Source organism: Nicotiana tomentosiformis, chromosome 8 (genome assembly GCF_000390325.3).
Source record: "Nicotiana tomentosiformis chromosome 8, ASM39032v3, whole genome shotgun sequence".
Lineage (NCBI taxonomy): Eukaryota > Viridiplantae > Streptophyta > Magnoliopsida > Solanales > Solanaceae > Nicotiana > Nicotiana tomentosiformis.
The window spans coordinates 64319589-64337010 of NC_090819.1; the positions used below are offsets into that span (position 1 = coordinate 64319589).

General features: G+C 41.9%; 2 protein-coding genes across 2 annotated transcripts; both read right to left on the bottom strand.

Moving 5' to 3' along the window:
• Window positions 1-8297: 8297 nt before the first annotated feature.
• Window positions 8298-12167, bottom strand: LOC138897599 (uncharacterized). Its single transcript, XM_070183589.1, has 3 exons — window positions 11925-12167; window positions 9471-10034; window positions 8298-8432 (listed from the first exon to the last, which is right to left on the bottom strand). The coding sequence occupies exons 1-3, from the start codon at window positions 12165-12167 to the stop codon at window positions 8298-8300; spliced, it is 942 nt and encodes a 313-aa protein (XP_070039690.1).
• Window positions 12168-12311: 144 nt separating this feature from the next.
• On the bottom strand, window positions 12312-13051 carry LOC138897600 (uncharacterized). Its single transcript, XM_070183590.1, has 2 exons — window positions 12842-13051; window positions 12312-12743 (listed from the first exon to the last, which is right to left on the bottom strand). The coding sequence occupies exons 1-2, from the start codon at window positions 13049-13051 to the stop codon at window positions 12312-12314; spliced, it is 642 nt and encodes a 213-aa protein (XP_070039691.1).
• Window positions 13052-17422: the final 4371 nt, after the last annotated feature.

The following is a 17422-nucleotide window of genomic DNA, read 5'->3' on the forward strand; positions in this document are numbered from 1 at the left end:
TACAGGGCATATAGGATAAACTTCCCATCTTTCTTTCCTTATCATGCGGTATTGATTCAGTTTGAAGCGTGACTCTTTGAATTCCTTCCACGTATTCTTATGCGCACATGAGCGCTCGGTATCAACTGTGCATCGATGGCTTGTGATTCCTTGGATGGGGTGCGAGATGTGATTTTTGTGTGCTGATGATGGGCCAGTCCGGAGGACTTGAGGATGGGTTTTGACTGTAGGTCGAGCACGGAGATTTCGGTTGTGTGAACACGTGCTTTTGGACTTATAAGTCAGGTAGTGTCCCTTTTAGTGGAATTTGTGGCTCGATGAGTGATTGGATGGCTATATGATGAGTATGATGTGACTGCGGGATGTATTCGGATGGTTCGAAGGTGTCGAGAATAGTTTGCTTGAGATGTAAAAAGGACTATTGGGTGCTAGATTACTATCTTGATGTGACACATAGTCTCAAGTTATGAGTGTGTTGAAATATTTTTTTCATGTTGATTAATTGTGGAACAAAGTAGATTTTCATGTCTTGTTGATGAGTTCGGAGTCGGGAAGATTAAGTGATTGCATAGTAGTTGTGGCTGTGAAAGGGTATAAATAGATGTCAGTTTGAGGCTAAGCAGATATGTTATAACCTGCGAGGTAATCTACGGATGTGTGATTTTTATGATGCTGTGTGGAGGCTTTCCTTTCTACCAGTGGGTTATATTTGTGCTATTTAAGTTTGGATCGGTTGTAATAGTTGACATGACTGTCATGTGGATATATGCGAACTTAGCAGATGATTTGAGGTATTATATGGTTTGTGTTACATGAGCTTATGAAGGATTTAGTTGAATTTCAGTGTGGGATTATGGCAGTAATAGAGTATGGGTATTGTGAGTTATTAACTATTTTATACTATGGCTTTGAGCCAAGTGGGGGAGTCTTTTATCGGCGATTTGATTGCATTGCTATGTGTTGTACTGGATTCGGTTTGAGGCATACACGTGAATCAGTTATGACTTGCAAAGATTGAGATCGAGGATGACTCGAGTAAGGGAATTTCTGGATACGTGGTATATTATACTTTATGGGTATATGAAAATCATGGAATGATTTGAGTTGTTATTCGTGACGGATGTAGTGCGCATGGAGTAGGAATTTGCTTGGTTGCATTAAGGTGGGGTTACTTCTTTGGGTGTCGTCGTGCTAATCGGGTATTTGTTCTACCGGTGACTCAGATATTGATTATGAGATTCTCGTACTTTTCATATAATGGTATGATAGATGCGGTGTGTTGTGTAGGATTGAGATTTGCATGTGCAAGGTCATGGTTCTGTTTTGAAGGGAAGGTCATGCATTCTTAGACAACATGGACGGTTTCATATGCCTAGATGAATGCTATTACTACTTGGTATTGCCCGAGGAGAGTGTGTATTCAGAAGGCGCATTGAGTTTTGACTTACAGATTATTCATGGGTATTGTGGTACTCGCTTGGCTGATCAGCTGCTGATGTTCAAATTTTGCTATGTGGCATGAAAGAATTATAGAAGTATTTCTCGGGGGGGGGGGGTGATTATGTATGAGAGATGTTTTAGTTATTCGAGCGGTGGAGTTGGGATCAGATATGGTGATTCATGTGCTCTATGGATTTTGAGACTGGGAGTTCTCAGAAGTAGATTGTTTCGTGGTTGTGTGCTGTGAAGATGTGGACAAAGTTAGCCGGATCATAGAATGTGTTATGGTTAGATCATTGTTGACTTCCATAGGGATTATTTATCAATTTTTGGATGACCAGAGTTGATTCGGGGTCCATTGGTAGGCCTAATGAGGATGTGTATCCTACATCGGGTCGGATTTATTGACTCAGCACGGTTAGTGTTGAGGGGTGAGTCAGTCGATTAGAGTTGAGCTTGTTCGTGTTCTGATATGTTCTATGAGTTACTCTTCTATTCTACGAGGGGTTGTGATCTGTTGGTTATATGCACACATAGTGTGGTTCTATTTGGGCCTTATAGCAAAATTTGAATGAGATGGGTATTAGGGTGTTGAACGACTGATTACGCATTTGGTGATATTCTTTCCGGTCTGTGGTATTGTGTTATTGTTTCCTCCGTGGTTATGGTCATGCACCTTGGGTACTGGATGTCGAATTGTGAGTGGTCGTTGATTTTGAGCATTTTTGGCTGGAGGTATTTCATATGGACCAGTGTTTGGATGGGGTCACGCATTGCAACTGGGGTATGTCGGGATATGATCCTTTGTGATTGATTCGTGTGTTTTGGTTCTACGGTGTGTGATGGGTTCTTAGCATTGCGTTGTGGTGGTACTTGTTGTGCTTGCAGGATGGTTCTCTCATTTGAGTCATTTTCTATATTTGAGTATACTTGAATTGTTGCGTATTGGTGCACAGATTGCACGGTTTGTGGCTTAAGTTGTATTGGTGTCGCATGTCCGTAGGGCAGATGTATTTGATAAGATGAGGTCGTCGGACCTAGAATGGGTGCTATCGAATTTGATTACAGTGTGTTTGGAGGATTAATATTGGGAGTCGTCTTAAGATTTGGTTTTGGTTCTGATTGGACGAGAGAGGGCTCCATGACTTGTTGTTCTGATGAATGGTTATTAGTTTCTGCGTGTTTCTTTCATCACTAGCAGTGTACGAAGGTTTTAAAATGAGGTTTTGTTTAATATGAGGTTCATTACCGGTATTTGGTGTGTTTTGAGAAACTTTTGTAGTCAAAAGTTATTGTTGTAAGCATCTGAGTTATGTGGTACATCATGTGATTACATCTTGGGTTATGGTTATGGATCGATACAGCTTGTTCAGACTTATATAGTGTGTAGGTGCGAGATTTGGCTATTGTAAGGAATTCTGGATATGGAAATTGGATTCTAAGGTTTACGGGCTACGGTTGAAGGAATGATCTTCAGTTGTGTTGTGTTGTGTTGTCATGCCTATATGGAATAGGGCCCACGGGTATGCGCATGGTAAGGTTACACGATGGTTTGACGGCTTTGGAACAACTCTCGGCACATTCGAGGTCGAACGTGTGTTTAAGTGGGGGAGGATGTAACGACCTGACTGGTCATTTCGAGCATTTGCACTTCGCTCGATAGTTTGAGGGCATGGGTAGCTCCGTATGATGTACTATGACTTATGTGAATTGTCGGTTTTGGTTTTCAGGTTATTCGAATTCGATTTGGGAGAATGAACTTCATGAGTAAAGCTTTAAGTTGGAAGAGTTGACCAAGTTTGACTTTTGTGTATTGGACCCCGGATCGGAGTTTTAATGGTTTCTTTAGGTTTGGATGGTGATTTTGGACTTGGGCGTATTCCCGGATTTGCATTTGGATGTTTCTTGAAGGTTCTAGCGTTAATTGGCGAAAGTTGGCAATTTGGAGTTTTGGAATGTTCATAAGTTTGACCGGAAATTGACTTTAGTGATATCGGGTTTGAATTTTGGTTCCGAGAGTTGGAATAGCTTCGTTATGTCATTTGAAACTTGTGTGCAAAATTTGAGGTCATTCCGAGTTGATTTGATATGGTTCGGCACAAGTTTTGGAAGTTGAAAGTTCAAAAGTTTATTAAGTTTGATTTGAGGTAAGATTCATAGTTTTTATGTTGTTTGATGTGATTTGAAGCTTTGAATAAGTTTGTATCATATTTTAAAACTTGTTGGTATGATTGAATAGGGTTCCGAGGGGCTCGGGTGTGTTTTGGATCATTGGTTGAGAAACTAGTTAAGTTAAGAATTTGGAGTTTGACCATGGTCAATATCGGGTCAAGATGACCTCTTTTCAGTGTTTTGAGTACGCGAGCATGTTCGTAGCATATTTTATGATTGAAACGCATATATGTTTTGTGTCCGAGAAGTTCCGAATGAGTTTTGGGTGCTAAAACGAAAATTCTTTCGTTGCTGATTTTCTGGTGCAAAATAATTACGAAAATGTCATCTTTTATCCCTTAAATTAAAAGACTTCATTTAAAACTTCAAAACATCATATCTTCCTCATTTTAAGGCCAAATTGGGTGATTCAAAAGCCTAACTTGACTGAAATTTCACAAGGAATCTATTGTAGGCATCAACAAATATTTAATATCAAGGATTTGTTCATTTTGTCATATTTTAAGTTGGGGAGCTCGGATTTGGGCAATCTTTGAGGCGATTTTCACCATATGAATTGGGGTAAGTGTTCTCTACTCGGTTTTAATTATATTTCGTGATTCTATCTTCATTTTTGGTAATTGGATTATGAATTATAAAGAAAAAATTGGGGATTTTAGCCTAAAGTTTCATAGAGTGAGTTTTTGAGTTTTGAACATCGATTCGGAGTCGGATTTGAGTGAAACTAGTATGGTTGGACCCATAATTGAATGGGTTGTTGGATTTTGTAAGTTTCATCAGGTTCCGAGGCACGAGCCCGTATTTGACGTTTTGGTCGATTTCGGAATTTTGATTAAAGATTCGACCGTTATCGATTTTGTTTGTTCCCTTTGGCATTATTTGATGTATTTGAGTTGCTTTTGGCTAGTTTCGAGCCGTTCCAAGGTCGGTATGTGTGGGATGGAATTTTGGAGCATCGTTTGGCTTGCTCGGTATTGGATTTGGCTTGTTCGAGGTAAGTAACACTTCTAAACTTTGAGCTGAGGGTATGAACCCTGATTATATGTGTTATGTGTTTGGTGTCGAGGTGACGCACATGCTAGGTGACGAGCGTGTGGGCGTGCACTGTGTGAATTATGACTCGGTTATTTCTGTGGTACTATGTAGTTACCTAATCTTATTTGTATCTATGAAATATCTACGTGCTACAGTAATTGAGTTATGATCCATGTTAGAAACCATGTCTAGGCTATATGCTTATCTTGTTGGGACCCATTAAGGTCATTTATGATGTTGAGTTATTTGCTTACATTGCAATTACATACTCAGTCATACGCATTCATTTGCATATCATATCTCAGTCTTTGTTACCATTTATTGATACATCACATCATCATGTTGGGCTGATTCTCATGACATTGTGAGCCCGAGAGTGGAGAGAATGATTACTGAGTGAGGCCGAGGGCCTGATGGTGAGGATTTATGATGGGATCAGGCTGCACGCCGCATCATGTTTTATTGATTTATTCCATGATTGGCTTGTTATAGCGTTTGGGCTAAAGGAGTACCTCCGGAGTCTGTACACACCCCCAGTGAGCGTAGGTACCTACTGAGTGCGAGTGTCGAGCAATTGGGAGGATTGAGTTACTGTGAGGACTGAGTGACTGGAAGGACTGAGTGACTGGGAGGACTAAGTGAATGGGAGGACTGAGTGACTGATACTCTGAGAGTATGAATATGGCTTTATCACTAAGTTGCATTGCATTCGAGTTTCACACTTGACATACAGGTATAGAGATGCATTGCAATCGAGTTTTATCACTTAGTTGCATTCCTCATGTTGTACGACATTGCGTCATTCATGACTTCACATACACATTGACATGTAGGCATAGAGATGTACTTTTCTTATGCTATTTGAAAATGAAACATTTACCCGTTGAAAGTTTTGGGAAAAATCACAGTTTTACAAACGTACTCATATTTTGGTGATTTTGGTAAAAGATTTGGGTTTTCACTGATATACTTGAAAAACATGCCTATTTTTTCATAACGGTGAACCAGCTAAATTATTTATTGTACAATATTGCTATGGAATGTTGTTGGTTATTGGAGTTGGACCCTGACCCTTGTCCCAGCTCTTCACTACTTTCAACCTAAGGTTAGGTTTGTTACTTATTGAGTACATGGGGTCAGTTGTACTCATACTACACTTCTGTACCTTGCGTGCAGATGTTGGATGATGATGTTGATGTGATCGACGGGAGCTGGATTTGAAGACGTACCGTGTTCCGGTGGTAGCTGCCTCTTGTTCATGGTAGCCTTAGATTTATAAAAATCTGTTTATGTACATTTCGAGCAGATGATGTATTTATTTATTTCATGCCAGCTTTGTAAATTCTAATCTTAGAAGCTTATGATTTATACTGCCAGTCCTTGGGAAATGTATAAGATTCAGATATTTTCTTTTATTTATTTGTCTCTTTAAATTTTATTGGAATTGGTTTATAGTCAATTGGCTTACCTAGGGGTTGAGTTAGGTGCCATCACAACTAGTTAGATTTTGGGTTGTGACACTCGGGCTCACAAATCTCATGCCAATCAGCCCAAATAATGATAACATGATGTAATAATAAATGATAACAGAGACTGAGATGTGATATGCAAATGATGAATGTGACTGAGTACATAATTTCAATTTAAGCAAATAACTCAACAACAGAAATGCCTAAGTGGGTCCCAGTAGAATAAGCATATAGCCTAAGTATAATTTCTAGTATGGATCACAGCTTAATTACTCTAACACATGGAGATTACATGAATAGCAACAAGATTTGATAACTACATAGTACCACGGAATCGACCGAGTCACAATTACCACGGTGCACGCCCACAAGCATGTCACCTAGCATGTGCGTCACCTTAACACCAACCACATAACACGTAGTTCAGGGATTCATACCCTCAATACTAAGTTTAGAAGTGTTACTTACCTCAAACCACATAAATCACAACTCCAATAAGCCCTTGCCTCATGAATCGGCCTCTGAATGACTCGAATCTAGCCACAAATAACTTAATACAATCAATACAAGTTATAGGAATCGATTCCATATGATAAAGCTAAGTCCTTTAACCAAAGTCAAAAAGTCAACCCAAAAGGTCATGCCCGGGAGGACGTCTCGGAACACGACAAAATTTATAAAATCCGAACACCCATTCAATAATGAGTCCAACCATATTGAATCATCCAATTCCGACCTCAAATTGCCTTGCAAATCCTCAAAATAAAGCTTATAAAGTTTCCACAAATTTCCCCAATTTATTCAACCCAAAACACTAATTAAATGGTAACAATAATGATAGATTCATGTATATTAATCAAATCCGAGTTAGAATTACTTAACCCAATCAACTCCTTGAAAATCCCTTCAAGAATCGCCCAAAACCGAGGTCTCTAGCTCAAAAGATGAAAAATGGGTCAAAACCCTGGATTTTGAAATAATATACTGCTGCCCAGATGCCCTTCTTCACGAATGCGGAAGGTGCCTCGCGTTTGTGAAGCACAAAATCGTCAGCTGCCAAAACTCCTCTTACGCAAATGCGATACCTCACTCGCGAACGCGATGACCACTGAACCAATCCCTACGCGAATGCAACCCATCTCCCGCGAACGTGAAGGCTTACAAGCCCGGTGTCCCACCTGCCTCATCCTTCTACGCGAACGCGAGTCCCCACTCGTGATCACGAAGCACAGACTCCCTAGACCTTCATGAACCCGTGGACTTCTTCGCGAACGTGAAGAATAATCTTCACTAGTCTCCTAGATACACTTTGCAAATGTGAGACCACTCTCGCGTATAAGGAAACCAGACACCAGAAATTTTGCATCTCTACAAGGCTAAACTCCATTCGCAATCAATCTGAATCTCACCCGAGGTCCCCAGGACCCTATCCAAACATACCCACACATCCTAAAATATCATATGAACTTAGTTGAACCCTCAAATCTCATCAAATAACATCGAAAATCCAAATCGCACCCCAATTCAAGCCTAATAAACTATTGAACTTCCAACTTCAAAAAATAATGCTGAAACACATCAAATCAACTCTGATTGACCTCAAATTTTGCACACAAGTCATAAATAACACTACAAACATATTCTAACTTCCGGAACAAAAATTTGAGCCCGGAAACAACAAAGTCAACTATCGGTCAAACTTCTCAACTTTCCAACTTTTGTCAATTCAAGCCAAAACGACCTACATAACTCCAAATAAATATCCAGACACACTCTTAAGTCCAAAATCACCATACGGAGCTATCGGAACCATAAAAACTTCATTCCGGAGACATTTACACATAAGTCAACAGTCGGTCAATTTTTTCAACTTAGGCTTCCAACCTTGGGACTAAGTATCTTAATTTATTCTGAAACATCCCCGAAACCAAACCAACCACCCCGGCAAGTCATATAACAACAAATGAACATAAAATAAGAAATAAATGAGAGAACGGGGCTATAATATACAAAATGACCGGTCGGGTCGTTACATTCTCCCCTCTTAAATAAACGTTCCTCCTCGAACGGGTCTAGAATCATACCTGGAGCCTCAAATAGGTGTGGATTGCTGCTTCGCATCTCCCGCTCGGTCTCCCAAGTAGCCTCCTCGACTGGTTGACCTCTCCATTGTAATTTCACTTAAACTATATTCTTTGGCCTCAACTTTCGAACCTGTCGATCCAAAATGGCCACCGATTCCACATCATAAGTCAGATCCCCATCTAACTGAACCGTGCTGAAGTCCAAAACATGAGATGGATCACTGTAATACTTCTATAGCATGAAAACATGAAACACTAGGTGAACACTCGATAGACTAGGTGGCAATGTAATCTTGCAACCCAGTTCTCCAATCCTCTCAAGCACCTCAAAAGAGACAATATACCAAAGGCTCAACTTGCCCTTCTTCCCGAACCTCATAACACCCTTCATGGGTGAAACTCTGAGCAATACCTTCTCTCCCACCATGTAGGCCACATCATGAACCTTCCCATCGGCGTAACTCTTCTGTCTAGACTATGTCGTGCGAAGCCGATCCTGAATCAATTTAACCTTTTCCAAAGCATCTTGAACCAAGTCCTTACCCAATAGCCTAGCCTCATCCGGCTCAAACCAACTAACCAGAGATCGACACCGCTTCCTAAACAAGTCCTCATACGGAGCCATCTGAATACTCGATTGGTAGTTGTTGTTGTACACAAACTCTACAAGCGGTAGAAACTAATCCCAAGAACCTCAGAAATCCATGACACAAGCATGTAGTATATCCTCCAATATCTGAATGATGCGCCTGGACTGTCTGTCCATCTGAGGGTGGAATGTTGTACTCAACTCAACATGTGTGCCTAACTCTCGCTGCACTACTCTCTAAAAATGCGATGTGAACTACGTGCCCCAATCTGAAATAATGGACACCGACACACCATGAAGGCGAACAATCTTGCGGATATAGATCTTAGCCAACCGCTCAGAAGAATAGGTAGTCCCAACTGGAATGAAGTGCGCGGGCTTAGTCAACCCGTCCACAATCACCCAATTAGCATCAAATTTCTTCAAAGTCTGTGGGAGCCCAACTATGAAATCCATGGTGATACGCTCCCACTTCCACTCGGGAATCTCAAACCTCTAAAGCAAACCGCCCGGCCTCTGATGCTCGTACTTCACCTGCTAACGGTTCAAGCATCGAGCTACAAACTCCACTATATCCTTCTTTATTCTTCTCCACCAATAGTGCTGCCTCAAGTCCTAATACATCTTTACGGCACCCGGATGAATGGAATACCGTGAACTGTGGGCCTCTTTAAGAATCACCTCACATAACCCATCTACATTGGGCACACAAATCCGACCATGCATCTGCAATACCCCATTATCTCCAATTGAAACCTCCTTGGCATCACAGTGCTGAACGGTGTCCTTAAGGACAAGCAAATGGGGGTCGTCATACTGACACTCTCCGATACGATCATATAAAGAAGATCGAGAAACCACACAAGATAGAACCCTAGGCTCCGAAACATCTAACCTCATGAACTGATTGGCCAAGGCCTGAACATCTGATGCAAGTGGTCTCTCCCCAATAGGAATATATGTAAGGCTTCCTATACTCGCCGCCTTTCTATTTAAGGCATTGGCCACCACATTGGCCTTCCCGGGATGATACAAAATGGTAATATCATAGTCTTTTAACAGCTCCAGCCATCTCTGTTGCCTCAAATTTAAATCCTTTTTCTTGAACAAATGCTGATGACTTCGATGATCTGTAAATACCTCACAAAACACGTCGTAGAGATAACGCCTCCAAATCTTCAATGCATGAACGATGGATGCCAACTTTAAATCATGATTGGGGTAGTTCTTCTCATGAGGCTTCAACTGCATAAGCAATCACTCTACCCTCCTGCATCAAGACACACCCAATACTAATCCGAGAAGCATCACAATACACTGTATAAGAACTTGATGTTGAAGGCAAAACTAGAATTGAAATGTGGTCAAGGTAGTCTTGAGCTTCTGAAAGCTCTCCTCACACTCATCAGACCACCTGAATGGGGCACCCTTCTGGGTCAAACTGGTCAACTGCAATGGACAAGAAACCCTCCACAAAGCGGCGATAATATCCAGCCAAGCCAAGAAAACTCTAAATCTCAGTAGCTGAAGACGGTTTGGGCCAACTCTGAACTACCTCAATCTTCTTTGGATCCACCTCGATCCCCTCACTGGACACCACATGCCCCAAGAACGCCACTGAACTGAGCCAAAACTCACACTTGGATAACTTAGCATAAAGCTTCTCATCCCTCAACATCTGTAGTACAATCATTAGATGTTATGCATGCTCCTCCTGGCAAATGAATCAAGATATGGCTTGAATACACTGTTTATCAGATGCATGAATGTTGCTAGGGCATTGGTCAGCCCAAAAGACATCACAAGGAACTCGTAGTGACCATAGCCCGTCCTGAATGTCGTCTTCAGAATATCAGAGTCCTGAATCTTCAATTGGTGATACCTAAACCTCAAATCAATCTTAGAGAACACTCTAGCTCCCTGAAGAAGGTCAAATAAGTCATTAATGTGCGACAACGAATACTTGTTCTTAATTGTAACTTTGTTCAACTGCCTATAGTCAATGAACATCTGCATAGTACCATCTTTCTTCTTCACAACTAGAACCGGTGCACCCCAAGGAGATACACTAGGCCTAATGAACCCCTTATCAAGAAGCTCTTGAAGTTGCTCTTTCAATTCCTTCAACTTTGCTAGTGCCATACAATACGGAGTAATAGAAAAGGGCTGAGTTCCCGGCACCAAGTCAATAACAAAATCATTGTCCCTGTCAGGTGGCATGCTCGGTAGGTCTGTAGGAAACATATCCCGAAAGTATCACACTACCGGACCAGAATCAATGGTAGGACTATTAGCACCAACACCCTCACAAAGGCCAAATACGCCAAACACCCCTTCCCAACCATCGGTTGGGCCTTCAGATATGAAATCACTCTACTGGGAATGTAGTCCGGAGAACCTCTCCACTCGGTCCTAGGTAACCCAGGCATCGCCAACGTCACGATCTTAACGTGACAATCTAGAATAGCATGACATGGGGACAACCAGTCCATGCCTAGAATCACGTCAAAATCAACCATACTAAGCAATAAGAGATCAACTCTCATCTCCAATCCCCCAATGGTCACCACACACGACCGATACACACAGTCCACAACAATAGAATCACCCACTGGCATAGATACATGAACAAGAAAAACTAAGGACTCACGGGGCATATCCAAATAACGAGCAAATTACGATGATACATATGAATAAGTGGAACCAGGGTCAAATAATATAGAAGCATCCTTGTGGCACACTGAAACTATACATGTGATCATTGCGTTCTGAAGCAACGACTTTTGGCTTGGCAGGGAAAGCATAGAATCAAGCCTGATCGACCTCCCCCTCTAGGGCAACCTCTAGCTGCCTGAGCCACACCCCGAGCTAGTTGAGTGGGTGGTGAAGTAACTGGTGCAAAAGTCATAGCCTGACCCCTCTACTGAACTAAACCTCCCAAAAGACGGGGACAATGCCTCTTTATATGACCAAACTCTCTAGACTCAAAGCAACCCCAATCCGACAATGGCGGTTGGTACTGAATCGGACTCTGAGAACCGGAATAACTACTAGAAGGACCTGGTATAGATAAACCCTGAATTGATAGAGCACGAGATGAACTCTGAGTTGGGAAGGCACTGAGAGATAACTGACCCAGACAAGCATTGTATGAACCATGGCTAGCTGATGCACCACGATGAACCGGACGAGCCATCTGAGCGGGCCTATAAGGGCAACCCCTGTTGTGGTGGGACTGTCCTCCAGAAAAACATCGCTGAAACCACCCAAACCATGAGGCCTACTCTCCTCACGCTCCTGACTACGAACCTGCTCTAACCGCCTAGCAGTATCAACCACCACATCGAACCTAGCACCTGATGCAATCTCCCAAGTCATGACGAAGTGCAGTCCATAGTTGAGGCCATCAATAAACCTCCTAATCCTCTCTCTCTTTAGGAACCAAAAAGATGAGCCAACTCTGAAAATCTCATCACATACTTGGTCATTGACATACCCTCCTGGCGTAGCTGCTCAAACTTCCTACACAACTCCTCTTTGCGGGTCTGTGGAACAAAACTTCTCTAAGAAGAGAACTGAGAAGTCATGCCATGTAAGTGGTGCAGCACTGGCATGCCTGCTCAACTCATAGGCCTCCCACCATATGAAGGCTGCCCCCGACAACCTAAAAGTAGTAAATAAGACTCCACTAATCTCTAGAATACTTGTCGTGCGAAAGATCCGCTGGCACTTGTCCAAGAAATCTAGAGCATCCTCAAACTCAACCCCACTGAATGCTGGAGGCCTGAGCCTCCCAAACCTCTCTAGCTTCTTTTGCTCTTTGTCACTCATAGGTGAACCCACCTGAGCCTGAGCAACTACAACTGACAAGGCTGGTAGTACTCCCGGTGTCTGAAGTTCCTGAACCACCTGCTCTGGAGTACGGGCGACGGGAGTCTGAGCACCTCCCCCATCCTGAGAAGTGGCTGGTGTGGCTTGAACTGAAACCGCCTGAGCAAGGCTAGTGCATACAATTAATATCTGGGCCAAAGCCTCCTGGAGGCTGGAATCACAATGGGCACAGTTGGTGCTTGAGTTGGTCTCGCGGGCTTAACCACATCTGGTATCTGCTCCTGTGCTGGAGTAATTGGTGGATCCACAAGTGCTGCTCTAGCTACTGTATGAGCTACACCTCGACCTCTACCGCGGCCCCAGCCTCTCGCTGCCCTAGCTGGTGGTACTGATGTCCGTCCGCTCGATCTGGTAGTACGTGTCCTCACCATCTGTGAGAGAATTGAATAATAAAAGTTTAGTTTCTGGAGTCAACAAATCCGCATGACAAGAATACAATAAAGTGAAGTTTCCTAATGGTTCGGTAGCCTCTCGAAGATAAGTACAAATGTCTCTGTACCGATCCGCAAGACTCTACTAAACCTGCTCATGACTCATGAGACCTATGTAACCTAGGCTCTAATACCAACTTGTCATGACCCGAATCTCAACATGTCGTGATGGCACCTATCACAGTACTAGGCAAGCCGACAATCATAAATTAACTACGTATTTTAAATTAAAAACATGATGTAATAAGTTTAACATTGAAATATCTCATAAACAACCGATAAGAACAACTGCGACTCAACTACAAAATCCCCTAAAATCCGGGTGTCACCGAGTACATGAGCTACGAAATGTCAGCACAATCAAAACTTCTAATACAACTTCTGGAAAGATATAACAGTGCTAAATAAACTGAAAATATGGAGAGTCGAGGTCTGCGGATGCCATAGCAGCTACCTCAATAATCTCCAAGCAGACACTGCTACAAGTCTAGCAACCACTGGGTCCATATGTACCTGGATCTGGACACGAAGTGCAGAGTGTAGTATGAGTACAACCGACCCAATATACTCAATAAGAAATAGGATTAACCTTGGGTTGAAAGCAGTGATGAGCTCAGGAAGGTACATTCCAAATCTAGATAATAACAGTACAAATATAACAGGGAAAAGACAGTAATAACTCAAAGAAATTCCATAATCAATTCGTACATAGTACATAAATTTAGACATGCTTTTAAGTTTAACATTTTAAGCTCAACACTGATAAAATATAGCTAGTATAACTGATATAAGGAATGTTACACCTTTATGTCTACATGTCAAATGTGCATGTCACATGTAATGCATCACAGTGATAAACTAAAGTACTCACACTCTCAGAGTACTCAATCTCACTGTTTTCCACTCCCACTCATCACTCTCAATCACTCAGCACTTTCAATCACTTAGCATTATACGGTACCTGGTCTTACTGCTGGTATGTCAGACTCTAGAGGAGCGGATCCTGCCCAAGCACTAATATAAGCCAACATGGCCTGCTGTGGCATGCAACTCGATCCCATAATAAATCAATAAAATCTGTTGTGACATGCAGCTTGATCCCATAATGAATAAATAAAACCTGCAGAGGCGTGCAACCCAATCCCATAATGAATCAATAAAACTTGTTGCGGTATGTAGCCTGATCCCATAAATATCACTTACAATCCTGCCCTCAGGCCCCAACTCAGTCATCAATCTCTCTAATCTCTCGGGCTCACAAATCTCATGCCAATTATCCCAAACATTGATAACGTGATGTAACAATAAATGATAAGAGATACTGAGATATGATATGCAAATAATAAATGTGACTAAGTACGTAATTGCAATTTAAGCAAATAACTAAACAACAAAAATGCCTTAGTGGGTCCCGGCAAAATAAGCATATAGCCTAAGCATGATTTCTAGCATGGATCACAACTCAATTACTTTAACACGTAGGGATTACATGAATAGAAACAAGATTTGATAACTACACAGTATCACAAAATCGACCGATTCACAATTACCACGGTGCACGCCCACACGCCTGTCACCTAGCATGTGCGTCACCTCAACACCAACCACATAACACGTAATTCAGGGATTCATACCCTCAGTACCAAGTTTAGAAGTGTTACTTACCTCAAACCGCGTAAATCACAACTCCAACAAGCCCTTGCCTCGCGAATTAGCCTCTGAACGACTCGAATCTAGCCACAAACAACTTAATACAATCAATACAAGCTATAGGAATCGATTCCATATGATAAAGCTAAGTTTTTAGGCAAAGTCAAAAAAGTCAACCCAAAACGTCAACCCTGAGCCACTTCTCGGAACCCGAAAATTTTACAAACTGAACACTCATTCAATAAGGAGTCCAACCATACCAAAATTATCCAATTCCGTCCTCAAATCGCCTTTCAAATCCTCAAAATATAGCTTATGAAATTTCGAATCAGTTCTCCAATTTTTCCAACCCAAAACACTAATTAAATGGTAAATATAATGATAGATTCATGTATATTGATCAAATCCAAGTTAAAATCACTTACCCCAATCAACTCCTTGAAAATCCCTTCAAGAATCTCCCAAAACCAAGGTCTCTAGCTCTAAAGATGAAAAATGGGTCAAAACCCTCGATTTTGAAATAATATACGGCTGCCCGGATGCCCTTCTTCGCGAACACCGAAGGTGCCTCACGTTCACGAAGCACAAAATCCTCAGCTGCAAAACCTTCCTCTTATGCGAATGCGAGACCTCACTCGCAAACACGATGACCACTGAACCAACCCCTACGCGAACGCGACCCATCTCCCGCGAACGCGAGTCCCCACTCGCGATCGCGAAACACAGACTCCCTAGACCTTCGCGAACGTGTGGCCTTCTTTGTGAATGCAAAGAACAATCTTCACCAGTGACCCAGATACACTTCGTGAACGAGAGACCACTCTCACGAACGCGTATAAGGAAACCAGACACCATAAATTATGCAGCTCAACAAGGCCAAACACAATCCGCAATCAATCTGAATCTCATCCGAGGCCTCCGGGACCATATCCAAACATACCCACACATCCTAAAACATCATACAAACTTAGCCGAACCCTCAAATCATATCAAACAATATTGAAAATCCAAATCGCACCCGAATTCAGGCCTAATAAACTATTGAACTTCCAACTTCTAATACCAATGCCGAAACACACCAAATCAACTCCGATTAACCTCAAATTTTGCACACAAGACATAAATTACACAACGGACCTATTCCAACTTCCAGAACCAAAATACGAGCGCGGCAATAACAAAGTCAAATCTCGGTCAAACTTCTCAACTTTTCAAACCTTCAACTTTTCAACTTTTGTCAATTCAAGCCAAAATGACCTACAGACCTCCAAATCAATATTCGGACACACTTATAAGTTCAAAATAACCATAAAGAGCTATCGCAACCGTCAAAACTCCATTTCTGAGTCATTTACACATATGTCAACATCCAGTCAACTCTTTTAACTTAGACTTCAAACCTTGGGACTAAGTGTCCCAATTCATTCTGAAATATCCCCGTAACCAAACCAACTACCCCGACAAGTCACATAACAACAAACAAACATAAAATAAGAAATAAATAGGGGAACGGGGCTACAATACTCAAAACGACCGGCCGGGTAATTACGTAATTCTTCACGCGATGGAAGTGACGGGAAAAATTTTTTGAATCTCCACGCGATGGGAGTATTCAACGAGTTGTAGTACCATTCCGATGCGATATTGTAGCATTGACAGGAATTAATAATTCGAACCTCCACGTGATGGGAGTATTCGACGGGCTGTAGTACTATTCCGATGCGATATTGGAGCATTAATCGGAATGAAAATTCGAACCTCCATGTGATGGGAGTATTCGACGGGTTGTAGTATTGTTCCGATGCGATATTGGAGCATTGACAGGAAAGAAAATTCGAATCTTCACGCGATGGGAGTATTGACAGGCTGTGGTACCATTCTGATGTGATATCGGAGCATTGACAGAAATGTAAGTCTCCACGTGATGGGAGTATTTGATGGACTGTAATACCGTTCCGATACGATATCAGTGCATTGACAAGAATGGAAATATCTACACGATGGGAGTGACAAGAAAGAAAACTCGAATCTCTGCGTGATAGGAGTATTCGACGGGATGTAGTACTGTTCCGATGCGATATCGGAGCATTGACAGAAAAGCAAATCCCCATGCGATGGGAGAGATAAGAATTAAAAATCTCTGCACGATAGGAGTGGCTGAAATGTAAAATCTCCACGCGATGGGAGAGACGGGAAGTGAAAAATCTCCACATGATAGGAGTATTTTTTTGATTTTTTGAAAGATGAGATCGACTCTCCCCCTACCTGAGTCAACTTGCTTATTAGCCGACGAATAGCTCGTAATGCTGCATCTCTTCCGAGACCGGGACCTTTTATCATGACTTCAGCTCGTTGCATACGAACTCGAGAAGGGTCCTGGATTGATTTTTTTTTTAAAATGTGATACCGAACCCGAAGGTTGCCTACGTATCTCGTCGAACGAGAATCAGGTCAAGCACAATTCGAGAATATTAGAGATAAAGGGATAATATTTTGGATTTTGATGTTGATGTCTCACAAAGAGACTTCTGGAGAAGCAACAGAGGAAGATATATATGTGTGTGTGTGTGTGTGTGTTTATTTTTTTATATTTTGGAAGTGATCTTTCATAAAGATCTTCGATCACCTGTGACCCAAGTGGCTAGACTTGACCGATTCGTC

Coding starts and splice junctions, on each gene's coding strand:
- LOC138897600 (XM_070183590.1), bottom strand. CDS start 13,051: ATGGTGAGGACACGTACTACCAGATCGAGCGGACGGACATCAGTACCA. Junction 12,744..12,841: donor AAGCACCAACTGTGCCCATT/GTGATTCCAGCC, acceptor GCCACTTCTCAG/GATGGGGGAGGTGCTCAGAC.
- LOC138897599 (XM_070183589.1), bottom strand. CDS start 12,167: ATGACTTGGGAGATTGCATCAGGTGCTAGGTTCGATGTGGTGGTTGAT. Junction 10,035..11,924: donor TTCATACAATGCTTGTCTGG/GTCAGTTATCTC, acceptor TTGCTTATGCAG/TTGAAGCCTCATGAGAAGAA. Junction 8,433..9,470: donor ATGTAGATGGGTTATGTGAG/GTGATTCTTAAA, acceptor TTCATGCTATAG/AAGTATTACAGTGATCCATC.